General features: G+C 41.2%; 1 protein-coding gene across 2 annotated transcripts; it reads right to left on the bottom strand.

Moving 5' to 3' along the window:
• Positions 1–278: 278 nt before the first annotated feature.
• Positions 279–25,149, bottom strand: PPM1F (protein phosphatase, Mg2+/Mn2+ dependent 1F). 2 transcript variants are annotated; one of them, XM_030286051.4, is made up of 7 exons: positions 24,939–25,149; positions 16,457–16,590; positions 12,711–12,910; positions 11,428–11,616; positions 10,167–10,310; positions 9,187–9,280; positions 279–8,095 (listed from the first exon to the last, which is right to left on the bottom strand). In XM_030286051.4, exons 1-7 carry the CDS (start codon positions 25,112–25,114, stop codon positions 7,722–7,724), a joined length of 1,311 nt encoding a protein of 436 aa, XP_030141911.1. In that variant the 5' UTR covers positions 25,115–25,149; the 3' UTR covers positions 279–7,721. The 2 variants fall into 2 exon arrangements, with proteins under 2 accessions (XP_030141911.1, XP_030141912.1); XM_030286052.4 differs by having other exon boundaries at positions 16,457–16,587.
• Between the last annotated feature and the right edge of the window lie 1,911 nt (positions 25,150–27,060).

Raw genomic sequence — 27,060 nt, 5'->3', positions numbered from 1 at the left:
GAACAGATCAAATCAATGAATTAGAGGTACACAGTCCTGAAATGGTTTCAGTGACATTCATCTTTTCAAGTCAGCACACTGTGTAATCCCAAGGATTGCTTCCTTCTAGTGCTTCCACTGATCTTTCTTCCCAGAAAAGCCCTATGAAAGAAGGTAATGAGGTGAGACAGGGTAACCACTCAAAGATGTGCAACATGACCTACATGAAAAAAGTTGCAACACGAGGCACCTGAAATATTAGAATGCAATAGATCTTTAAGAAAAGAAACAAACAGTGCTTTGAGTCACTATACTTTATTAATACTTCAGAACCATCAGATCCTACAGTGGCAAGTTCTTTTCCCCACCTGTTTCCAATCACCGTTTTGAAATAACTTCTTGCAATATGCAAATAGATACATGAGGCACTGTGTGAATACAAAAGTGACAGTACAAAAAATTCCCAACAATTAAACCTCATGCAATACATACATATATAAAAAAATATGGTAATGTAGCATAATACACACAAGCACTAGTAGAACAATCCATGTAAATGAATGTACAAATATGCATAGCATTTAATGATTAATGACAACAGGTTTTGAACTTGTGCATGAAACCAGTCAGCTTAAATAAGAGTTTTAAGAGACTAGATAACTGGTTAAGCCACAGCTTATAAAACCTGCTGTACTGCAGCTTTTCTGCTCAGGGTCACAAGTGCAGACTAGCATATAAAATAAATAAGGACTACGATTCTACAAAACTTGGCTAACAGCTCCTATTTTAGAGTCACTGGCCCTCTTACTTCCATTCAAGGTTCATCAGCCAACACAGTGGCAAGAAATGTGCCTAAAGCAACAGCTCTGCTCTTGTACTGTTTTAATACTGATAAGGAGATGGGTTTTTAAGTCAGCAGGAGTAGTTACAGAGGTCTCACTTACCACTCCTCAAGCACAGGACTGGCGTTACAGCACGTGGCAGACCCTGAAGAATGGCACTGACTGAGAGGTCACTGAGCCTCGGGCTGTGCTGCTGCTCCCACCCTGCCTGCTCAGCCAGCTGGGGGGGGGACAGAGAGCTGGGGAGGGCAAGGAAGGCAGAAAGCTTTTCCCCCCACTCTCAACAGTGCAAATGTTTGAAAACACAAACAATCTGCAGGAATAAGGAAAGGCAGAGACAAGAACGTTTTTGAAGTCCTGTAATCAGGGTGAGAACTATTGTTACCTGAAATAAGCGTAAGTATTCCTATGAAGTAAAATACAAATATCAGAGTTTTCTTCTTGCATATCCAATACTGGTCCATGCCAAAGCAACAGTTATTGTAGTCTCTTATCTTCCTAGCTGACATGGTTCTTTTTACATACTTGGTGTTGCAGGCCTCCAAAGATCGAACCAAATTCACTATGGACACAGATGAAGAGAAAATTACAAAGTGGCAACTAAACTGACTTAACAGCCAATAGATTTTGTAGCTTAAAAGGCAGCCTTCTGGGGAGGGAGATGGTGACAATGTAAAAGGATATAAAAGATAGAGAAAAAGAAATTTGGGAATAAAATAGGGAGGACATAGAGCAGAACTGACTTCCAGAAGAGAAAGTTAAAGGTAATTAAAGTCATTAAGTTAAAGGAACTTAGAGTTAAAAACTTTATACTGACCTTTTTTTTTGTCAGTATTAAGTTTTGACCCCACATAAAAAAATATTTTGCTATTATTAAATACACTAAAGAAAAAAATAAGTGGGAAAAACAGACAAAGAAAGCAGCATTAATCATGCAATATTCAGCCAAATGCCTTTTCACAAACGTTTCACCCTGGTTTCCTAGCTATTATCTCTTTACCCTTGGACATCCAAAAAGAAGCATCATTGCTTAGATAAAAGGATAAATAGTTCCTGGCAGGAATGACGGTCACACATTCCCGATCCATTTGCCAAAGCAACAAACCTTTTACCTGCCTAATGTATGGCCTCAAAAGGGATAAATAACTTCAAGGAGTGATCCACTTGATCAGGAAGGACCAGTGACATTCCTGTGCATGGAAAGCCAAAACCATTTAATCAGTAATAACATCAGTATTTGGTATATTAATATGTCCTGGAAATTAGTAATCAGGCTTAATTGTTGACAGAAAATTCAATAATCAGGATCTAACATGTCACAAAGCCCAGATATATTTAACTTTCTAAAGGAACTGAATGGATCTTGTCTCTTCAACTAAAAGGCACATAATAAGACGTAAAACTCTGATTGAGAGGAGTTTGTTATCAAAATAAAACAGACATTACAACACAGCCAAATTCATTTGCTTGAAACAGTGGTTTTCAGCTGACAGTGCACTGCCAACTCTTCTAGGCTGCCTTTTTTTTATTCCATTATTTGCATTCCAAGAAGCTTGAAAACACTTCTTTTCCTATTGATTTTGTCCTCCTCTACTCAACAAAAGCTGCATCTTGCTAAATTTTCTATGTGGCCAGCACAGCTGTTCCTTCTTTATTTTCGTGTGCATCAGCAGCAGCTGAAGAGCTTGTGAGCATTCAGGTCTGACGGGTCACACCAAAATAAAGGTTTATGTGATTCTCTGGAAAATTTTGGTTTCCTGTTCCATGCAAAGATAGTTATCTGTCACAAGATCCTACCAGCTCATTTTAAGGCATTACTTTAACAAGTGTCTGTGACAGATACATGTTCAGAAGTGCAGACACTCCTTCGAGTCTCCATTTGTTTACTTCTCAGCTGACATGACTTATATAAATAAAAATAACTTTAAATTAAATAAAATCCAACCAAAACACACACAGAAAGTGTCTGGCTTAGCTCTTAAGAGCTGTCAATGCTGCAAAAGAGATACTCCACAGGGCTGGCTGGTTGAGTGGCTCAATTTAGTAACAGAGAGAGGATCAGCCTCTTGGTTTTGATGCTGTTTGAAAAGTTTTGATGAGCTTGGCAAACCCCACCCCAGTTTCCAGTACTACTCAAATGCACCCAGACCTATTATAAATTTGTGTTTAGGGAGAATACGTAACTTCATGTAGATTGGGCAGTTTCCCATTCATATTGAAAGCTCTTTTTTCTCCTTCCTGGGTGGCATCTTGTTCATCAGAAGAGTTTGCTCCTCAAAAAGGGGGAATGAACCATTTTTTCCTAGTAGGAATCTGTCTGAAGGCACAGGCCCAATTGCAAAAGGGACAGTAATAGAACTAAGCAGGGAAATTTAATTCAGGCTTAACTAGAGCTAAATTATACATGAATCATCTGCAATCTGCTCTGTTGTGGCTAACATCCCCCCACCTTCTCCCTAAAGCGTTTACTTGATACTTCAGTACTATAAGACTAGAAACAGACAATGGCTGGTGCTGCACATTCAATACCTGCATCCACAAGAATACAAATAATTTGACCAACAGAGTCAAATTTGCACTAAGAGTAGAGCTGGAATATTAACTTAGACTTTACTGTCTATGCCCTTTATAGATTGAGGGTATTTATTGGTTACCTTTTTTGCAATGCCATTTATAAATACCATTTACAAAAGTTCTTAGCCACTTGTTTTGGAAACACCTTTTTTAGGTTAGTTTTTAGGTGTTGGTTTCTTGGGTGTTTTTTTTTTTTGCCTGCGAGGGAAGCTTCAACCCCAAATAACTGATTTAAGCTATCAACTGAACACAGGTTTTGCAGTGCAAACAGCCAACTTATCTCCAGAATTCAGATAACAAGAGAAGTACTTTTCCCAATATCCAACAAAAAAGTGGAAATTTTAGTGGCTCCTCATGACAGAAGGTTAATGGCACTGGAAATGCTTTTTAAAAGAGCAGTATCACATCTGACTTTGAATTGAGATAAGTGTCTATTAAATGCTATTAAAGTCATCACTGTGATTAACAGTACTCAGCTGCCAGCACTGCTGTAACCACTCGGTGCCCAATTACTCATCCTGGAGGGCTCACCATCCCCTCCACTCATTAACACACTCCAGGTTTACTCACAGCAGCACTTGCACAGTGACCAGGAACTGCAGAGGCTGGGTGCTCCCTCTTAGCACTCCTTTACACAGGAGGATGTTTGGAAAAATCCATTTAGGAGCATTAGCTTCCACGGTAGTGTTGAGGGGTCACAGTAAGTCACCTTGGACACATTAGTGCTACTCCTTTGGCTGTTTGAAGACAAGAGTTACCACAGCTGAGCTCTGCCTTTTTAATGGGTGTGTTTCTAATTCTTTCAAGCACTGGTATTTCACTCTAAAGAACTGACATTTGTAGCTCTATTTTCCAGCCCACTTCCTTTTTAAAATAGGCATTAATAATACTTAAATGCATTCCTGTCTCTCTCTTTCACTCCTCCATCACTCAGAGGGTGGATTTTACTTAATCTCCCTCTGTTCTAAGAATTTTCCTGCATTTCTATCATCCGTATTCTCAGGGAAAAAAAAAAGCCAAAATTAACCCCCCCTCCCCACAAATGTTATTTGTAAAATTTTAATCTTGTCTCTGTCAGACCCAAAATATTCACTATCTTCGGTGTGTGGCTAGGAAGGAGAGGATGGGGAAAGGAGGGGAAGGTAGAACCATGAATTACCCATAAGCAAAAGAGATGTTGGATACCTACTAAGCAGAAGAACTGAAGTAAATTTCCAGCCAAACAACAAAAGAATTTAAGTGTGCTCTGTTTTAAAATCTCAGGCTCCTCTAAAAAGCAATTTTTCTTCTACTGAGTGCTAAAATGCACTCAGCAGACATTCATTTGGAGTCTAGTAAGACATGAAAATTACTGAACATTTGTCTTGAATCCTTCAGCTAATTTCTACAGCTTCCCCCCAAACCATATTTGTGATTTTCCTGTAGATGACACATAGAATTACTTATTCTAGTGATGGGATACAAACAGCCTTTTTTGACCTATTACAATTTCTGTTGACCTGACCAGACTTTTTAAAGCTAGTAAGAAGTATCTGAAAAAGAGAGAAATACTTTTAATCCATGCTGTAAACTCTATGACTTCTCAAAGACTGTTACTATTCATTTACATCTCAAAGAAATGAAGCAGTATGTCAGTCAGAATGAATGCAAATGTAAGGGAACAGCTTCTAAGAATGCAGAATTTCTTCCCTAGAGCATTGTTTGAGAATTAGATTTTATGATTGCCACAGACAGCTTTCTAAAGGCCCACTTCACTTAGCTCCCATAAAACAGAAATTATCAAATTTGAAACAAAAAAGGATATTCTTACATAGCTGCAAGCATCCATCAAAAGACTCAAGGATTTCTTTCCTCTGTAATGTAAATCTGCCCAGAAAAGGTTGAAAAAAATAACCATTACAAGGAGTTTGGCTTGTTCAGTACCTTTCACCTTTGAGGAAATTTGGCAAATTTCAGAAACTAAACCATATCATGAACTTGCCAATATTTCACACCTTCCTTCACAAATACAATAATTTTTCCCTCTCCTGATAACCCTCAGATAGCAATCAATTCTGCATGATTCTTACTATATTAATAATAGAACTATTTCTAAGACACCAAGAAGCACTAGTGGTTATCAGGATTTAGCATGGAATTGAGTATCTGGCTAGAAATCAAAGAGAAGTTGATAAACTGAAGGAGATTACTGAACAATTCTAAGGGCTTCCTTAACTGAAGAAGGTTCACTACAAACACTGATGCCCACCCCACCAGGCTGCCATAATGGAAATCCTTCCCCATACACTTGAAGACACCAAAATGTAGGGTGGAAAACTGCTTACAACCTTCTCAGCAGAAAAGCCCCTGCATCAAAACAAGGCAGTTGCTGTCTGAGCTGCTATGTAGCAAGAGAGGAAGTCACTGAGGAGTTCCTACATTAAAAACTGTAGGATCATCCACAGTAATTCCAGCAAAAGCCTTGGGGTCACTGCACCATCCCACAGCAGCAAAGGATCCAGAGACTGTGGACATAGTGCTGCTTGTTCTTCCTCTGAGCTATTCTAGCTTTTCTACCTCAACTTCCTCCCCAAACAACATTAATGCTCACCATATTTTAATCAATAGGACTGACATATTGCAATGACACGTGCTTCTACATGTGGCATACAATCTTGCTGTCAGATGAAAAGCACTTCTTGTTTGGACACTGAAATTAATAATAAATTTCCCATTGAGCCTTCAGATCTTGTTGAGTCCTGCTAGCCAGGCAAGACAAAACACAACCACAGGCTCTAGCACACCATGAATAGAGCAGTTGTGCAAACACCCTCACATATTCATTACACTTCTTTCATCCTCTGAGCTTCACAGTTCCTTAGAAAGTTATTCAGACCCAAAAGGTTCATGAAGCATGGCCAAATTAACCTTCCAGTAGGAAAAATAATTGTTACTAAACTGTTTCTAGTTTGCATTACTAGATTTTTGGTGAAGGCCAGAAGTTACTTCTTTTTACATTAAATAATTACTCAGCTTGTTACTTTATAATTAAACCTCTAGAGCTTTCTGCACAGGGCAGGGGAGTAAGTCACAGTGAAGCTTTTACTACACACAAGATTTGGCAACAATGAAAGATGTTTTCTTGAAACCTAGTTACCACTAAAATGATTCACAAACTGAAACATTTAAGTGCATCAACGAAAACAAAAAGTCACATTTTAAAAATTAGGAACTGGCTCACCAGACTACGATAGGCAGCCAGAAATCCTTGGGTGAAATATTTAAGGCACTTGAGGGTAGTCAGTTTTTTACACCAAGTAATAAAGACAGAGCCATTTTAACATTCCAGTTTAAATTAAAAACCACAACAAAATAAAGTAACACTGCAAAACATTCCTCCAAATGTAAAGTTCAGAAAATAAACAAACACTTACAAGAAAAATAAATTCCTCCTTTGTTATAGTAGACAAAATGGTGGCAGGAAGAGGACATTTACCTGCTTGAGCATACAAACTGTAAAGATCTCTCTTTATACCACAAGAGGGGTCTTTTAGGTTTCCAAATAGCCAATAAGCATGTTTGTTAGGGAAAATAATTCAGTGCAGCTAAATATTAGATTCCAGTTTATAAACCAGAGCATCCCAGAAAGCAGTTGATTTTCTATCATTTTCCGTGGGATATTTCTAACTAGTTTCCCTGCTTTTCTGGAGCATCCAGTTTTACTTTCTCCTCTCCATATACACAAGTGTTAAATGTTTCTGTTTGAATAAAGAGGCCACATCATTCTTGTACTATCTTTGGTACAAAACAAATGCACCTTACACAGCACACTGGTGTCACCCAGTCCCTGCACCCCAAATCTGTTCCTACAGAACACACACAGGAAGAAACTTTCCTGTGGTGGGGACAGCTTCTTCCCTCCACCTTGCAAAGTAACATCACAGTTAAGTACAACATACAGTGCTCGTTTAAAGCACTAATTTAAATTTTCACTCTGAATTTATGAAATACATATTCTCATCCATTAGCTTATATCTGTTATTGTTTCTTACCACTTGAGGACAAAGGAATATGACCAACAGCCCTGGGACACACTTTAGAGTCTGCTCCCAGAGATGAAATAGCTGTACAAATCTCCACGTCCGCTCAGTGTTTTTTGAGGGAATGGGGGAAAAAAAGGGAGACAGAAAAGACAAATGGGAACTCAGTAAAAGGGGTCTTGCCTTTCTGTTCCACATTTGTCCATCTGTCTTTTTTCCTGATACATTTTGCCCACTGTATTAGAGGCTTCTTCAATGGAAAACAGTTCTTACATGAACTTGAACATTCTGGACTGAACAGATTCTGTCACTGTGTGGCTGTTGCCTCGCAGCTGAGGAAGTCAAAGGGTGAGCTCTGAGCATCACCATCAGCCCTAGGGCTCTTAGAGTCTCTGAGACAGTCTGCCAGGATGTCCTGAGGATCCCTCAAGAAGACCACCAGAACAGTGATGTTGTCACTGGATCCATTTTCCTTGGCAGCAGCCACCAGTCTCTCTGCTGCTTTGAGCCCCACTCCTTTGGTCTGCATCAAATGATCCAGCACCAAGTCTACAACCTCATGGGGCTTGATGGCATCAAAGAATCCATCACAGGCAAGGAGCAGGTAATCTTCTGAGCCAGTCAGCTCAAAGGAATCACCATCTGCATCACCAGAGACATAGGGCTTCTGGCAGATGTCACCTGAGACAAACATACAAAGCAAAGGCTTGATTACTTCAGATGTAAACAGGTATTTCTTTACCCACCAATTGCTTTTGTCATCCTCAAGGATGGCCAGATCATGTATCTGATGCAGGATGAAAGTAGTCAAAAGCCATGGAATAAGCACAGAAGACTTTTGTTTCTTTAAGATGCTTGGAACCTACCTAAATTCAGTGGGTTTCTAAGGAGTTACTTTAATTTATGCTCCCTTAATTTTGTAGGGAAAATGAGGAATTTATTCCTAAGTTTTTTCTCTCAGAAATATATTTGTGCAGGGAGATAGTCAGGCCTTCATTTTGCAGGTGTGCCTCCTGTACAGCTTTCAGAATGCCATAAAATTTTTCTCAGCTATCCAGATATACATCACAATGCCCTAAGAATTTGCTCATTGTCTCTAGTTTATCATACTTACAAACATGGGTTGCTACTGATCCAAATAGCATTATACAAATTCCATACTGATCTGCTCCTACTCATTACATTTATCTACTGTATTGCTCAGGGTTTTTTTCTCTTTCTGCCCTAATTGGCAATTAGCAAAGTAAGCTTGCTTAATAAGATTGTGAGAATACTACAATTAAAATGCCCTAAATTGCTGGATATTGAAGGAGAATGCAGTGATTTGACTTAAGCAGAAAGATCCACAGTCAGGAGAAAGACACATTCATATAAAGTGGACAAAACCCCCTCACAAGTCAGACATTTGAGCACATAAAGGCTAGACAAACATTTATTGCTTCCTCCACTTTTACAAACTAAATGCTGCATATTTGTTAAACTACTGTAAAACACTCCAGTACTTTAGGCATTTATAGGAAGCAAGATCCTGGTAGTAGAAAAAAAATAGGGCTATCATGCCTAGTATGTAAAATAAAACATTTTATGCTCAAGATAAAACCAATAAACTGATGTAGCTCCAAGTCATGCAAGTCTTTGCCTCATGGGAAAGACAGTAAGTAGTTTACTATTTGTTTGATGCTGAACAAGACACCATTTACAGTAAACACAGTCTCAGGTGATGTGCTTCAATCAAGTTTAATCTGAAGTTTACTGATTCTGGTTTATCTCACCAATTGCTCTGGAAACAGCCAAGGTACCATTAACCCGCCAGCAGTCCATGTAGGTTACACAGCCACCCAGAGTCTCAATCCTCGTTCTCTCATCCTGAAAAACAGTGGAATACATTTTGTTTGCTGCTCCAGCTTCTGTATTTCTACAATGAATATGGCAAACACACATATCAGAATCTAGCACAGAAACTGCCACATAGGATTACTGGAAACAAACAATTACTTCCCATCCCTGCTATGGCTTGTCCACAAAAAAGCAGAATTCTCAAGTTTTTGTATCATCATATGCTTTCCTATATGGATGAGTAAATTTTCCTGCTACTTCTTCCCATTCCATACAGCAGTTGGGTGTATATATAAATGTTCAGAATGAAATACATGATAACTAAGCTAAGTAACAATTGTCTCTGCATTGATACTCCTTTAACTACTCAGTTGTTACCAATATTCATGCAGTGAAGGCAAAGGGTCGTGCAGTGCTAGCTAAACCTGCAAAGTCCCCATCCAATTTAATGGAATAAAATATCTGGCTCTTTAAAACAGATAGGAAATGCAATACACTTTAAGCCAGTTAGGCCAATAGATTAGCTTTTCAATGACAGTACTGCATATAATGAAAGATTTGCATTATGCTAATATTTTAAATTGCTACTAAGATATTTTGTAACAGGCAGATTTAAATTCACACACAAAAGTCCTGTGGAAGGCTGTAATTACTGCAAATTTTGAATAGTCTGAGCAGGAACTGAAGTCAGGACCCTCAGTACCATCCATTAATACTTCCAAGCAGGTAAGGTGTAGGGATCACCATGTCAAGACAGGAGAGGACACAAAACAAGAAATTGTTAATTCCATGCACCCTAACATGCAGCATGTGTAATTATGTAAAGCACCAAACACTTAAAAAGGCTTGGCTCTGAAAGGTTTCAAGAGAGAATCTGACATCACACACTTAAGAGGAAAAAACAAGTCAGACTTACTTCTCTTTCTGGTTTGTGAGGTTCCATTAATGTCACAGCTTTCCCTTGCTGCACCAGCATCACCTGAGAGTCCCCCAGCCATGCTATGTGCAGTTTGTTCCCTACAATCAATGCAGACACACCTGTTGTGCCACTCCGCAGCTTCTACAGAAGGAAAACAGGTGTGTCAGGTGAAGATTCAACAAGCCCTACTAGGATATATGGCAATATTGAAAACTTAGGCTTAATCACGTTAAATGCAGCAGATTAGACATGCTAATCCTAATTCAGATACTTGAAAAAAAGAGTGTAAGATAGTAGAGAGACTTGAAATAAACAATTTATAAACACATTTTATAATATGCAGATGACTTATGTCCTTCCTTCTCTTGCTATTAATTCCAAAACTGATCCAGGAGACTGAGAGCTCTGTTGTTTAAAACAGAGACATGTAGAAAAGCAAAAGGATCTGAATTTCAGTAGAATGAACATTTCACAAACACTTTGTTTGTCCAATCACTTTCACATTCTCCACCCTAGCAACTACAGATATCTTGCTCCACACAGATCCCCTTATCCTTGGGTATTTAAATGAGAATGGCAACAAAGGAAAAACATCTAACTGTCCTAGATCCCCTGTAAAGATTAGTGAGAGTTAAACCTTATGAAATGCTGGTCCCTATTTCATACCTCACTGACAGAAATAAAGATATTGACAATGAGTACTTCCACAGTAGTGCTATAATAAGAGTTCTCAAACAGTGTAATGTAGTTTTGAAGAAAGAACGTTCATTGTACCAACTTAATTCCAAGTTTAATCAATAAGTTTAATGAACTGAGGAGTCTGATTTAAATCGCAGAACACATTTTTCAGTTACAATCACCAGTGACACTAGTGGCGAGACAAGAAAGAGGAAGATAGCAACCATATTATCAGAAGAAAGAAATCGCTTTTCCAGATAAGAGGTAAGACAGCAGAACATCTAGATGTTGCCTGGTTTAGACAAGGAGGCACCAGTATTCTCTCAAATCATTGATACATCAGAATAATTTAAATCACTTCAGCACTTCTTTTCAATTACTTATCTTGAACTTCCAAGCACTGGTTTTCCTCAAAACAAGAAATAATTTGCTCAAACAAAATCTTTACATGTAGCATAATTTCATAAAGAAGCCAGTGATTCAAATAAAATGTACTGTCAGAATTTTCTGGATAATACCACGTTTTCCAACAGTTCTCAGTGTTATTTAAATACAATGGAATTAATCTCTACCCACTCACCTCTCTTTTGGCTTTGAAAAGAAACATTTCATCTGTCTTCTGGAAAGAGCACTTCAAGGCCTCAGCTGGATTCTTAACAATCTCTTCATGTAACCCAACGTTTACATGTAAGTGGGTTGCTGAGTAATTGGCAGCATCCACCCCACCATGGCCATCGAACACCGCAAAGTAAGCACGATCAACATCATCCTTTTGCAGGGAGGGAGAGAGAGGAAGACATTAATGTTCAAAACCAAAACAGCTCAGACTGGTACCAACAAGCAAAGCTTCTTTTTTCTGGGCTTTCTTATATACAAATGACCATTTAAGTCCATTTACATATGTACAAAATTGATAAAATGGCTACTTTGCAGCCAATTACTTTTCTTTGTTTGCTGTTAGCCACTTAATGTCCTTAAAAATAACCTAGCATTGAAGCAGCAGACTGCTGGTTATATAGTCCTCCAGCAGTTTCATGAACTGCACTTGTACAACTGCTGTTCTCCGTATCATAGAATGGTTTGGGTTGGAAGGACCTTACTGACCATCTAACTCCACCCCCTCTGCCATAGGAAGGGACACCTTCCACTAGACCAGGTTGCTCCAAGCCCATCTCTTGTAGCCTCTTTAAGTACTGGAAATTGCAATAAGGCATCCTCAGAGCCTTCTCTTCTCCAGTCTGAACAACCTCAGCTCTCAGCCTGTCTTCACAGCAGAGGTGCTCCAGCCCTCTCATCTTTGTGGCCTCTTCTGGACTCACTCCAGCAGGTCCTTCTCATTTTTATGTACTGAGTCCCAGAGCTGGACATAGCTCTGCAGTGGGGGTCTCACCAGAGCAGGGTAGAGGGGCAGGTTCCCCTCCCTCAACCTGCTACCTTCCCTGCTGTTGATGCAGCTCAGGACATATTTGGCTTTCTGGGCTGCAGGCACACGTCACTGGGTCACATTGAGCTTCTCATCAACAAACACCCCCAAGTCCTGCTCCTCAGGGCTGCTCTCAATCCATATATAAGTTGTGTCAGTCACAAGAACATTGTAACTACAGCAACATAACACTAGGTGAACTTCCCATCTTCCCGTATCTTAACTTATTACATGAATCCCAAAGTCACAAGATCCTCCCTGCATTACTTCTTTATCAGGGCAGCTGCTGGCCCCCAGCAATCTGAGTCACTAAGTCCTTGCTCCAGTGCAGACATGATAAATAACTTACAACAACAAATTCACAGCCATCACCAGGGCCCTGTGCTTGCAGCAATGCTGCAGAGCTGCCCAGCCAGCCCCCTTGTTGTGTGCAGACTTACTGAGAGACCAAAGAGCTGGTTGAACTCCGGGAGCAGGACGTGGCGATCCTCCATCTTGCGCCGTGCGTTGCGGATGGCGTGGATGGACACCAGCAGGAAGCGCGCCAGGGGCCTCAGCGGGGGCAACTGCTTCTGCCACTCGGAGCACACGTCCCGCAGCTTGTTAAAAAAGCAGCGCTGCAGCGACTCCCCATCCAGCACTGACAGCACACAGACAAAACACTAAGTGCTCTGTACCACTTTCCTACACTGCCCCATCTTTTGGCCTGTCTTCCCTTCAAGTTTCTTTCCCTACAGCTACACACAAACATCCAGCACCCTGCCTTTACAGGCTCTGCAAGAATTAAAATGAGGTCCTGAGAATAATGTGGAGAGAAAGTTGCAATGGAAAACAATGTAACATTGAGGATAATAGCAGCTTCTTTACTTGCTACTTCTTTTTCAGAATAGAGGTTTATCGAGCAGGTGATTACATTACAAAAAACATAAAGACCCAAAAAATCAGTCTACTATATTAGACATAAATGTTATTATTACGTAAGTAAAATCAGTAAGATCATCAGTAGGAATTTGTACATACTGAAAAACAAAAGGGAATCATCAAGTGCGCAGAAAAACCTTCAAGATGAGATTGCTGTTGTCTTGGACACAAGGGCTGAAAAAAGCACTGGCCTGAGTTTGGGTCTCAGGTTATGTCCTACTGAACCACTTCCACTGAAACAACAAGGAAGTCTGAAAATGTTTGCTGAGGTCAATTGCTCAACTCATAGTTGAGCTGAACAGATTAGAATTTTAAGTTGTTATCCTTATCTTTTTAAATATTCAGGGTTGTAGGAGCTGCAGGGACCAAACACTTCCGCTGCTTTCCAGTTTTGTCATTACAGAGCAGAACTGCAAACACCCATTGGGCATAGCATGAAAAGCTCCAGCCAGACACTCAAATCCTATTCGGGACAGATCCCAAAGATCAATTAATCCAAACTTGTTCATCAGACTGAATGGCTTGGTGCTTGGCATTGTGTCTAGCTTTACAAGACAGTATCCCTCCAAAAAGGTAACAATTTAAAGTTTTGTTATTTGAATAGGAAATCTGCCTCAATGCTAAATAAACTAACTTCAAAACACACTGAAAAAGAACACTTATAGAGCAAAAATAATTTGCTGGTCACTAGTGTATACTCTAAAGACCTGCAAAATATAAACTATCTTTCCTATATCTATTTTATCCTGACTGCTGCTAACACTGCTAGCATTAAAGCTTCCTCAGAATTCCTTTTTATAACTCCTGGTTCTCAAGTTTTTTTGGTTTTTTTTGTTTTTTTTTTTCTTCAGCAGTAGTGGCTGGCCAGCTTCAGATGCATCTCTAGGCCTGGAGAATTGAAAGCCTAAATTTAAACACACATCTTTGATTAGCAGCCACTACATACTAACCAAAATTACTTTTGATTTGCTTAATATGTAGGTGTTAATGGACAAGCTATAAAAACCTTTGGATAATAAATCATCCCATTCACAAAATAACTAAATAGGACAGCATTTCTGACAGCCTTGCCTACAGCTGTTAGTTTACATATTTGTAAATGTCTAGACTAATACTGACCAGAAGACACATATTGCTGTTTAAATATTAAGCTTGTGACATCTGACAAAGAATTTAGTATCTTAACGGCAGAAATGCTTCTACAGTGTACCACAAACAGTGGTACTCACACGTGCACACCCCCCCTTGCTTTTATATAATCACTTCTCTTTCATTCCAAGAATGCTTTTTTTAGCAGATTTATTACTGCAGTGCAGGAAGAGAGTCCATACTGTGCTGTAGCATGAGGAACAGCTTTCCTTCTAGTTGCACAGTTAAAGTGATGTAATAGCAGCTACAAGATAGGGGAAAACAAATACAGTCCAAGGGGGCAGAAAAATGAACAGTTTTAAAGTAGCTGTTCCTTGCTGAAATCAGGCAATGCAAGTACCTAAACAATGAGCAGTTTCCATCCTGTTTGATAGGGGAATGAATGGTCAGTAGAGGTTTGATCTAAATGGCAATGATGACACAAAAACGAATAAACAAAATAGACAGGAATATGTAAAATGAAATTAAAGAAGGCTTCAACCATCAGAACAGGAAGGGCTCTGGAGCGTTTGTTAACAAGAAATAGTGAGAGAGAATGTGAACTAGTTCAACATAAAACTCATCCAAGGATTTTCCAACTTTGCCTGCACTATCTTAAAAGTAGACTCCAGTCCTATCTTTATGGCCTTCAGAGTAAAAAAGCAGCCTGAATGTTCTACAAATGTCCCCAGCAGAAAGTAACCAGAGACATCAGGTACTTGTGACCAAGAAAATGTCCACGTCCTATCAAGTTCTTCATTACTCCTTGTTTCTAAACATTATTTCTTTATTATTCAGATAGGGTTCATTTTGGTTTGTGGCCCAAGTTTTACATAAGAACTACACATTATAGTCCTAGGCTCACAAATATATAGCAGTTCATGTCTTCTATTACTGCTATAGTTCACCTCAAAGATAATTACATGGGAGACAAAGAAAAGTCCGCAGCACAGTGTCTGCTGGGTGCTCTGATAATAGTTTCCAACTGCCTTGTGCAAACCTATGTAATTATCCTAGGTAAGTTACAATATGCTGCTTCTGACTTTCCTGTAGAGGCTACAGTGACCTGGTCACACTGAACTCATATCTGCCAGCTCCCCCTCAAGGCAGAATCCTGCCCCAGGCCAGGTTAGCTGCAGTGAGTGAAGGCCACAAGCATTAGGGCAAGGGATGACATAATCAAGGTGCAGCATGACTTAATTAACTGAGTTCCCCCTCCTGCTGTTTCAGACTTGGACATGAATGCTGAAAGAGGCTTCTGGGAAGTGTCATTTCCTGGCCACTGCACTGCTCTGTTTGGGGCACACCAAACTGCCTTTCAACCCATCCCAGGGAAATGGAAAGGTGAGTATTTCTTCTTACAGAACAAACTGGTTTGCCTAAGACATCTCTTCTCCATTTTAATCTTCTACTCTGCCTGTATCCTGCTCCATTTAAATTCTTGGCACTGGGACTGAAGCTTTGGTGAAGTCTAATGTTAAACACTTCAGTACGTAAATGCAGGAGGACCATCTGTCACACAAGGCACAAACCCAGTACTCAGTCACCAAGGTCTGTTCTCTCTCCAGTTCACTCAGGAAAAAATGCAGGCATCTGGTAGAAGACATGCAAAGCTCTCCTTCCCTCATTATCTCACCTTTAGAGGGGAGAGTGGGAAGAAGTAATTGATAAAGACAGATACTATCAAGCAACTTGTCAAGAGAAAGATCTGGAGTTTCAGGATGTTTAAGGTGTCAAGGAGCCTGAATCTGGTTGCCAAGACAAAAGCAAGATGGTTTATATGGATGAATTGAAGGTGTTGGTCTGGCTGTAGAACAACTGTGGTGATGTCAATGTCAAAACACGGGAATAATTAGCTAAGGTCACTCTGCCAAAGGGAAAAGGACATACTCTTCCCTTTCAGAAAGCCAATGCACAGGATCAGTCAGGGCTCCAGATACTGTGTTTGCATGTTGCCCACAAAACTAGCACAGCTTCCTTTCATCCCACAGATACACAGCAAAAGCAAATGAAGTTCCATTCACTGCTGCTCGCCAGGCAGCCTAACCGAATAAATCTGGGAAACATTTCAAAACACTGAACTCTTCTGAAAGACAGCCTCTGGGAAAACCACAGACAGAAGAAAAAGTATACTTACAGGTGAACCTTTCCTCATCTCCTTCTCCCTCTGTTTCCACATTTTGCAGCTTAAATTCAGTCAAGTCTGTTTGGAGAACTTCATCAACTGCAGCATGGATCAGTGATGCTGCAAGAAGTGGTGAAACATCTCTGCTGGTAAGAAAAGGAAGGGGAAGCAAAATAGACTGCATTAGTTTAAACATGAGCTACAACCTCACAGTGTATGGCAGGTGACCTAAGACTTAGAAACTATTACACACAATAATACCAACTTCATTAGTAGACTAGTAGAGCAAACCGTATGTTCAATATTTATTCACACAAATCTTTAGTAAGAGCCTCAGTCAGACAACTGCTTTCTCAAGAATGTAAAGAGGAAGAAGTGTATGAATCATATTTTCAAACTGTTGCCTCACACTCCAGTCACAGATGGTACCTCTTTCTCTTGAGCTCTCAGATGGGAACTGCTACCTTCAGTTCCAGTCCCTGAACACACACTTTTTGTTTCTACTCACTATACAGCATTTCTTGCTTGCAGTCAACAATATCACCACAGACAGCATCAAGATCTCAGCACTGTGGTAGATATAAATCTCTAAAAAAGTTACTTGGATCTCTCCCTCCCTTCACAAGAAGTCATGCTTAATGCTAACCTACAGCCCTTATTCAGTTTATTCTGACTGGAAGTTTTCCAAAGAAACCACCCAGGTAAAAGGTGCAAAGAGCTGAGACTGGGGACTAGGATGAGAAGAGGCTCCAAGATCCATTATTTAGACAAAGCTTTTAGGTAAGCATCTAGAACACAGTAATGCTACATGGTCTGCTCACCACCTCCTGCTCACTCAATGCTTTATTCAAGCCACACGATTTATAAGAAGCACACACTTGCTATAATGTTTTTGAATCTGTAAACAAATAAATCCCATCCAACTCCAAAAGGAGGCTACTATAAAATAATTCCTATATTCACTACAGTCTCATAGCAAGCACTAACAACTACACACAACACGTTCCAGCCATTTTCTATTAGCACAATGAAGAATAAGCATCAACATCCATAAAAAACCACTTTATCCATTGTTCATGGAGCTTTTGATTCCCACAAGGTATTGAATTACCCAACCAAAGCAAATACCACATCAAGGAGCAAGTCAAGGACAAGACTACGTTTTCCAAAGAAACATTTAGAAAGTTCTGCATGAAACTGGTTTGCTGGGGAGTATGAAATGGTGGAAGCATTTGGTCTGTGATGTTGCTCAGTAATGAGTGGTTTGTGTGTACAGAAGGGCAGGCAGGGGAAGGCTGCGGGGTTTTAGATCCCAGTGACAACAAGCTGAAATGCATTTTGCCATTGTGCTCCTGAAAGAGGAGCCTTGTCACATCCTCACAGCCATGTATGAGTACCTCCCGTGGCAGCAAACAGAAAGCATTGTGTCAGTCAGCAGGCTCCAACACAGGCCTGCTTTATGCCATGCATTCTGTGGCACTGACAGCCCAATTTAATGAGTTATTTCGGTACTTCAAATAGATGGCAACGTGTTTGTAGCCCTTTCAGTGCTAGCTGCAGTCATGTCACATCAAGGGAAAACAGAATGTGGCTTTTTATTTCTTTTTTAAGGCTGATATGTTTAGGGGAGTTAGTTCCTTTCCTACCTCAGTTAAAGTAACAATGCTTGCTTATAAATGACTCTGACAGACAACATTTTAAAAGGTCAGGCAAAAAATACACCCAAAACAGATACGGCACCCCTGCCCTCCAAAATCCTTCTTCCTGTTGTTGTTCACGTAAGAGAAAAAGAAAGGACTATGAAAATATAAGGTCCACAAACAATGTCAGATGTGTTGTTGACACTGCTGAAATTCAGAAGCTTTAGTCACAGCATGTTTCAGCTTCAAGAATAGAGACAAGAAACATTAACAGAGATGCATTTAGCTGCACATTGAGAGCCACAGCTTCAGATATCTTCAGAATTTCTCTGCTGTACTGGAGGAAAACATAATATCTAGCCTGGGTTCACAGCTCACCATGAGAAGAGGGCTTAATACTTTGATTTTAAATTTTGTACATTTATGTGTTCCCGTGTCCAGAATTACTGAACTGGGTCCAAAAAAAGCAGCTTAAATGAAAGGAAATCTACTAAGTGCTATAATGCACAAGTGATGTATAAATCTCTGCTTACAGGATGCCTATAACAAAGAAAAAAATTACAAATTATGTCACATCCTTCAATTTTTTCCAGTTTCCACCCAGTTCCTAAAAAAGGAAATTCACTGATTCCTCACTCCTGATATGCTTTATTCAGCGTTGCTTCCTATGTATTTCCTCCCACTCCATAGTTCTCCAAATCTTTAAGTGGTTGTTTATTGGGATTTTTTTATGCAGACAGCTACAACAAACAATTGATCCTGACACACTGAAAAAAGACAAAAGTCTAAAAATTACCTAACCTATTTAGTTCAAACTCAGTTCCGAACAGAAAATGTTTGTGATTACTCTATTAAATCTTTACTATAGCATTACCATATTGGCAAGACTGGTTTTCACTTGAGCTCAAGTAAATGGAGCTCCAAGGAATGGCATCTTTCATTCAGGTTCAACATTTACCACTCCTAAGTTCACCTTCTAAATCAGAGACTTTAAGAGTTAACAAAATATGTCATTAAAAAAGAGCAAGAAGTGCTGCTTTAGTTGAGAGCTCCAAGGTCTCACTTGGCTGGAGAGTATCTGGAAACAGCCACAGTACCTATGGCAACCAGTGCAAAAGTAACCCACTGCAATTACCATTGCAGACTTCAAACCTTTCCTGTAAGCAAAGAGGAATGTCACTTATTGTTAAAATCTTCCTTTCAAAGAAGACCAAGACACCCTGGTGATGAGCTGAACCAAGCATAATTTAATCTCCATGAATCAGAAGGAACACTGTAGCTGTTTCCTTACTGGAAAACCAACTGTACTGGGAAGAAGAGGAAAGCTGGTGGGGTGTGTTACATGCACAGGATGCCACTTGAGGGGAATCTTAGAAGAAACACTTTAGCTCCATTTCTGACACGCAACACTAAACACTCAGCCTCAGCACACACAGGCTAGTAGTAAACAAATCTTGAATTTCTTTGCTGCAGGCTATTTCCTTGCTAACATAAAAGGGTGTGTTCTGACCACAATAAAAAATATTTTAAAAGAATTAAAGCATGTCATAACAGTGCAGACAAGGCATCGTAACTTCAGCAGCAGCTGAAGTCAGATCAACAGTGGCTGGAGCATGGAGCTCACATCCTCAGCTACTCACAGCAAAAAACAAGATTTGTTTCAAAAACCTGAGTACAGACAGAAGAGGCAAGTTGAGGAGTAAAGCAATACTTACACTAATAAAGACCACACTTAAATTTATATGCCACCCTCCTCCTTGAAAGATTCTGGACTACTGGACACACTCAATACTGGTAAAAGGAGCTATGCAAAGCTCCTGTTGATACACATACCTCTGGGCCAAAATAAAGTTACACACGGAAGCAGAATGCAATTATGATGGATTGCATACTTTAGATTTTGCATAATTACAGAACAGAACTTACTTCTCTTGTTCATCTTGTTTCTCTTCTGCAATACAATTTAGTTATCTATTTTTTTTTTTTTAATTTCAAAAGACCAGCTGTCACACCGCCACAGCCTCAGTGTAATCACATATGTCAAGTCAATCATAAGACTGTTACTGACCCTTTTAGTACCAGTCTTCAGAAAGAAAAGCACCAAAATATATACATATTCTTTTGGGAAGCAGAAACACAGTAAGATAACTTCTTATTAGTTTTTTATTTGGGTCATTAAATGCCCAGTAAACTTGCAACAAGTGTTGCAAACAAGTCACCAGTTCAAAGACGTTCCCACCTCTTCTTCCTCTCCAGTTTAAGAGGGTACATTCAGAAGTCTCTAGCAAACAGTTTTTTGGGTAACATGAAAGCATCCAGACCATCAAAGGTCAGGCCACCATACCTTGGCCAGAGCCTCTGCTACAACTACACTTTTTGTGAAGGCTTGAAAACAACTGACAGACTTCCTGCAGTGCTCCATGCCCAGCTTACAGTCACTTTGAGGCCTCGGAGCAGGGCACCAGATGGCAGACCCCAAAAAGATGCTCCTCAGCACTGGGAGCAGAGAAACGAGCTCTGTGTCACCTTGGAGGGTGGTACACAGACTCTAGAATATGCCAAACACTCCATGTTTACACAAAGCCTTCTGCATTTTTATATACCTATTTCGCAAGCAGAAGAATTCATATTCCCCCCACTTCAAATACACACATTCTCCCACAGTACTGTCAGGAAATCTGTTTGTATAAAATAAAGCACAAGAGATTACCAACTGTCTTGGCCAAGTATTGACCACTTATCTTTCAGATTAAAGCAAAAAGTGATATAATTTTGTTTCTAGACATTATTACCGAAGTCATGGCAACAAGGCAGCAGTGGTACTGCAGGCCAGAGCACCAGTGTGTAGTCCTCTTTTCCTTTCAGCCTGTGCATACACACTATGCTGGGGAGAAAGAAGTGCTGTATCTGAAAGCACAAGCTCCAGCATAAGTCAGCTGCCTTACATCTGAAGAGGTGCCCTTATTTGCTCCGTGGGCTCTGAACAGCAGATCACCACACACAGCACAGCTCTGCCACTGCGGGCTCAGGGTGTTTCTAGCATGTTGCAGCTCTATCAGCAGCAGGTTTAGTGCAGAACTGCACATGCCAGCAGTTCTCCAGCAAGTGAAAGATCCTCTCACACTGCCAAAATAATAGCAGGTCACAAGTTTCCTCATAAACAAAAGCTGCTTGTATTCACTATTTTCTCCCCAGTCTGCTGCTTTTATTTCCCTTTCACTTTTTATTCTTATAATCAGAATGTTTCCACTCAAGCAGCTTTAAGCATTAGCATTTATTAGAGCAGTACCTAGAGTTCCCAGGGTGATGGTGGCCAGAAAAGTTCAAATATATATCCATTAAGGAGAGAACATCTGACATTCTACAATGCACAGGAAGTTGTTTCTTGTGCTAATGACATCAGGTCATTAAAGGAGATGAACAAGAGGGAATCAAAATAAATGCATAAACAATGCCACACACAGAATTTCCATCTCTTAGGGTAACATGAAGCAGGTTTTTTTCCAGCTTTCCTTATGAAACTACCAGAAGCAGCAGCTTTAGAATCCAGAATCCATCTGTTCAAGCCCTTCAGTCATTACTGAACAGTTTTTATACAAAATGTGAAGAGTCACCTGCTACTTCCATTTTATTCTCAGCAGGAAGAAAAACCCCACAGCAGAACAGGAGAGGCTTAATTCCACAAAAGCCACTTTTCAATTAAACCCTAAACATGTTGTTTCAAAATTGAATATTTATCCTGAAACAACAGCAGAAAGGGTGATTCGCACAGGTTATGAGAGCAAAATATGCAAACATGTTCCCAAACATGGAAAAGTACCAGCATTACATCAAATGGTTCAAATTAGGAATAAGGAAGTACATTTTAGGGAATTTATTAAAAGCAGAGGTGACAGTAGAAAGTAGTTTTCATGGAGGAAGAGACTAAAGAGTGTTTTACGAAGAGATTGGGAAACCAGAAGCAAGATAAGATTTTCTTTTCCCCCTGCTCATACTTAAATCACATTAGACGTGAAAATACCAGAACTGCTGAACTACTCTAAAAGAAGGGAATAATGGAAATAAAGATACCAGGGCCACACCTTGGTGTGAGAACTACAGTGTAAAGCACAACGAACACAAAACAGGATGCCGAGGCAGCAGCAGATGGCTTGGGAGGGGGCAGAACAGGAAGCCCAAGTCTCTCAACTGTTATTGTAGTAAATCTCCTCCAACAGGAAGGCTGCAGCAATTTCACATTGTTCTTTGGATATGTCACAGGATGGCCATACGAATTTCAGCTCCTATCAAGGGGAAGATGAAATTTCTATATTTGGGGGTCTGACTTCATCTCATGTTCTGTTGCAGTGAAAGTCAGGAATATTTCAGGTTAATTTCTAAACCTTGGGAAGTTACTAAGGGTCACTTCATTCACGTTCACCTATTTTCACAGACTATCAGAACACAGCTATTACCAAAAAGAGTACATTAATTAAAATTCTGCAAAACAAGATTACTTAAGCCTGCTCTGATTCTTCAAAATGTTGTGTTTAGCTGCAGTTAGCAACAGGCAGTTCCATTGATTTAAATGAACTATTCAAAGTAGAAATATCTGCAAAGCTTTACCAGATTAGTGATCTAGGGGCAAGGCCTGCCAGAGAGCATAATGGTTTGCTGTTTTAGCTGGCGTTTTACTATGGTATCTACATTTGCAGAAATTTGCTGTTTAACGTAGATGACAGATATTGGCACATTATTGTAAATATAATACATCTAGTTTCTGGTATATAATGTTTGTAACATCCCACTGGGGGCAGAGCCCCACACGCTGCCCTGCAGGACAGAGCTGCGGCAGGGCAGCAGAACATGTTAGAGATAAACAGAATAAACAACCTTGAAACCAGCACAGATGAATTATGGCTTCTTCTTTGGCAATGGGGCAGAAAGACAGAGACTTTCTACAATCTCGGAATCATCAATACCCACAGATTCCGACAGATAAGGAAGGGAAAGGGAGCAAAAGAAAGTAAAGCAGAATTAAAATGCAGCAATCTACTTTTTTTTTTTTTTTTAATTGCCAGCTGAGGACTTGGGCAGCTCCACCAGAGAGGCTGTGGAGGCAGAACTGGCTGCAGGGCAGGTATGCAAAAAATGAAGCTTCTGACACTGGCAAGCTCCTCTCTGTGTAAACACCAGGAGTGACAGGTGAGGTGAGAGCATTGCAAAACCATAATTCCTCTTCTGTTTCCACTTGTTACCATGCCCAATAGACAAGAACAGACTGTCAGCAGATATGCAGCTCAGAAATACTGATTTTAAAGCACTGCAGTTTGAGTAACACATCCCATAACTCTATAGCCTCATACCTTCCTCTCTAAATCAACTGCAGAGAGCACCAGCCTGGCCCATGTGGCAGAGTGGGTGCCATGTGATAAGTATTTGTTCAAGATTGGCATCACCTTGTTCTTTAAAGCATTCACCCAGAACCACTCTTGCTCCATAGAGTTCAAAGATTCGATGCACGTGATGAATTTGTAATCTCACTGTGGAACAAAACCCAGCTGTGTTTTGTTCAAGAGCAATTTAGTCAAAGCACAAGTAAAAAAATGCAATGATTATCTAGGCCTTTTTAAACTACAGACTAAGAAATTGTATTTCTTTGTATGCATTTTTCATCTTCATATTTAGGCATACCATTTAAGTGAGTGATATTATGTCCACAATCATCTCTCTAATATATATGAGTGACTTGATTTTTAAGGCAAATTCCCCAGACAATTTATGTATCTAAAAATCACTTACACAATTTCAACAACAAATTTATTTGGTGTTCATAAACTCATTGGATGATAGTTAAAAAGACAAGTAATTCAAACCATGTTTACTATCTATCAAATTCCTCTAGTAACCAGGTAACATTCAGCCAGAACCAGACTCCTCCATGCCCCAGTACCTCAGCACAGTCTGATCACCACTCCTGTTCTTTTAGACCATCCACAATCGCTATTCTGGACTCCTAAAAGCAGGTTAGTGAAGCAGATTGTGGTAGGAACTTTGTAACAGCTGGAGTGCACAGGCCCTACTGCCCAAGCGCAGTAAGAGAGTGGAGTATCAGAAGAAAAGAAATTGGTGGCAGATAACCTGTTCTCAATGAAGCACTAACGTGCCAAAAGACTTAAGCCACATTCAAATTCTTAGCAGCATTAAAGAGGAAGTCTAAACTGTTCAGGATGAAGGTTATTAGGATGCAGACAGGGGATGAGAGAAGCATCACTGATAAGCAGCTGTCTGTTCCAGCAGTGGTGTGATTAGGCTCCTGAAGTTTTAAGAAAACATCAGCTTGAGAACCCCACACAAGCACGTCCCCCTGGGAGGGCTGGGGAGCTGAACAGCCCTGGCACCCTGCGGGGCTCCTCACGGACTGCCTCCCTCCCTCCCTCCCAGACTGCAGCTGCTCCACACAGGGACCCGAGCTCGCACCGCTGGCACGCCGGAATCGCCCTGTCGCGCCAATTGCAGACTCGTAGCTGAATCCGCACCGACAGCGGGAGATAAATACCTTTGAAAAGCACACACAAACAATACTACGAAGCCACGGGGCCGAAGGCCTATGGCCTGAATAGAAGCATGCTATTAACAGTCACTAAAAGTAATTTAGAAGGGGGAATAATAAAAAATAAATCTCCAAACCTACAATTCCCTGGAGACGCTGAGGGCTCTCCCCCGCCCCGGCGGGCCCCGCGTCAGGAGGAAGCGCCTCCCGCGCTGCACCTGCTGCGGCCTCGGAGCCGGGGCGGCCCCGCTCCCTCACAGCGGCCGCCAGCGGCGCCCCCGTGCCCGCCCGGCCGGAGCCCGCGTCCACCCCGGCCCCTCACCTGCTGCCCAGGAGGCTCCTCGCTCGCTCGGCCAGCGCGCCCGGCACCTCGGCCCTGCTCAGGGCGCCGCTCCCCGCGGAGCTCCACGGCAGCGGCTCCCCCGGGCCCAGCGGCGCCGGGAAGTCCCTCAGGAAGGAGCTGAGGGGAGCCGCGGACGGCTCCACTTCCAGCGCCATGGCGGCGCTGCCCGGCCGGGAGGGGCGGGCAGGGCGGGGTCGGGGGAGCAGTGCCGGCCCCTTTAAGGGGAGTGCGGGGGCGGGGCCGGGGCGGGGCCGCGAGCAACGCCCGGAACGCGGGGGGAGCTCCCGGGGCGGGGCGGGGCGGGGCGGGCCGGGCCGGGCCTCCCCGCCCCGCCCCGGCCGTGCCGCTTTCTGCCCAGCGCAGCGTCCGGTGCTCTCCTTCCACACACCCTCTGCCAGCAGAGAAGGGCTGAAAGCGGCAGGAAGGTGCTCCCCAGGGATGCCTCTTCACTGAGCCCTTCCCTCGCTCAGCGATCATGGAATCCTAGAATAACCTCAGTTGGAAGAGATCATCAGAATCACCCCAAAAATCTCACCATGTGCCTGACAGCATTGTCCACCCCTCCTATAACTTCCCCTCCAGACCCTTCCCCATCCTTGTGGCTCTCCTTTGGATGCTTTCTAATAGCTTAATGCATTTTTTACATTGTGGTACCCAAAACTGTACACAGTAGTCAAGGTGAGTACTGACCCAGGTAAGTGGCTTTTCTATCCTAAATAACTTACTCTACATTAGATGATGAAGAATTAGATGATGAAGATTACCCTGACAAATCACGCATGGAGATACATGCAAATGGCAAGGGTGCAAAGAGATTTTTAGAATGGGGTTCAGGAGGCAAGATGGAGGAATTTGGGTGTGTCTTGTCCTTCTTCTTGTCCTCCATCTTTCACTGTGATGGTGACAATTTTTATTGGTTTAGAGTAGAGCCACACTAACATAGGTGATAGGTATTGGGAATTAATTGTAAATAAAGTACACGTACTTATAGTATAAAATGTGAACACCGCCCTAGAGGGCAGGCAGAATGCGACGATCCGACTTGCTAGACAGAGCTTAGCAGGTCAGAGAAAGAATGTTATAGATAAGAGAAAATAAACAACCTTGAGAAGCAAAATCTACACATCTGGACTTCTTTGGCTGTGGGCCTGGGAGAAGACGACTTTTTACAATCTCGGGGTCATCTTGACCACAGAACCCTGAGAACAGATGACACAAACTGTACTTGAGCAGATGACCAGACACGCTCAGCCATGAGTCCATGGAAGAAAGGAGAGAGTATTATGTATTTGTACAATGAGATGGTGCAATGTGGCACCCAGTGCTGCAGTGGTTAGATACAGCTCCACACAAAAGCATGAGGACACCCACCTTTTCACACCAAAACTAACCACCACTGAAATGACAATTCAAGGAACAGACAGGACAAACTGCACTTTGTCAGACATGATCTGCTGTGTGACCACAGAGGAATAAACCAGCATGGATACTCAATCTGTCTTCCAGTAGCAGGAGGAGGTCTCATTTAACTGGGCCCCATTGACCATGAGATACTAACTTGTCTGCACAGGCCATAATTTGGGAATCACTGCTCAAGGCAGATATTCCCCTTCATATTTATAATTTCCATTTTGTATGTCTGTTGGCATTTTTCACTTATGCAGCAGAATGACAGACTTGAAGCAGTGTTCTTGCTATTGCAGATGTTATTTAAAAATCTGACAGCTACTAATAATTTCTTATTTTTGAAGATTCGAAGTCAGATGAAGCAAGTCTCATGCCACACTTAAAGACTATGGCAGCATAACACTGATCTTAATCAGTTCTTATATTCCTGGCACTTGCATTGCTGACAAAGGCCCCAGAAATGTCAGAGGAGACAAATTCTATTTCCTTTCTATTAGACACAGTTAACAGTCCAAGCAGACTTCTTGAGTCTCCCTACTGTTTGTGAGCTCTAATTGTATCTATGAATCCCAATTAAAAGCTTAAAGACTTAGTTACTGATGGATAATCCAGAATAGTTTGTTTTGGGAGCAACCTAAGGTGTTTAACTGTTCTAAGAACAGGAAAGCAGTGAAACATCAAAGATACTTAAAAA

The sequence above is a fragment of the Taeniopygia guttata genome, chromosome 15, assembly GCF_048771995.1.
Source record: "Taeniopygia guttata chromosome 15, bTaeGut7.mat, whole genome shotgun sequence".
NCBI classification, from domain to species: Eukaryota; Metazoa; Chordata; class Aves; order Passeriformes; family Estrildidae; genus Taeniopygia; species Taeniopygia guttata.
This window is presented reverse-complemented; position numbering and strand designations above follow the sequence as displayed.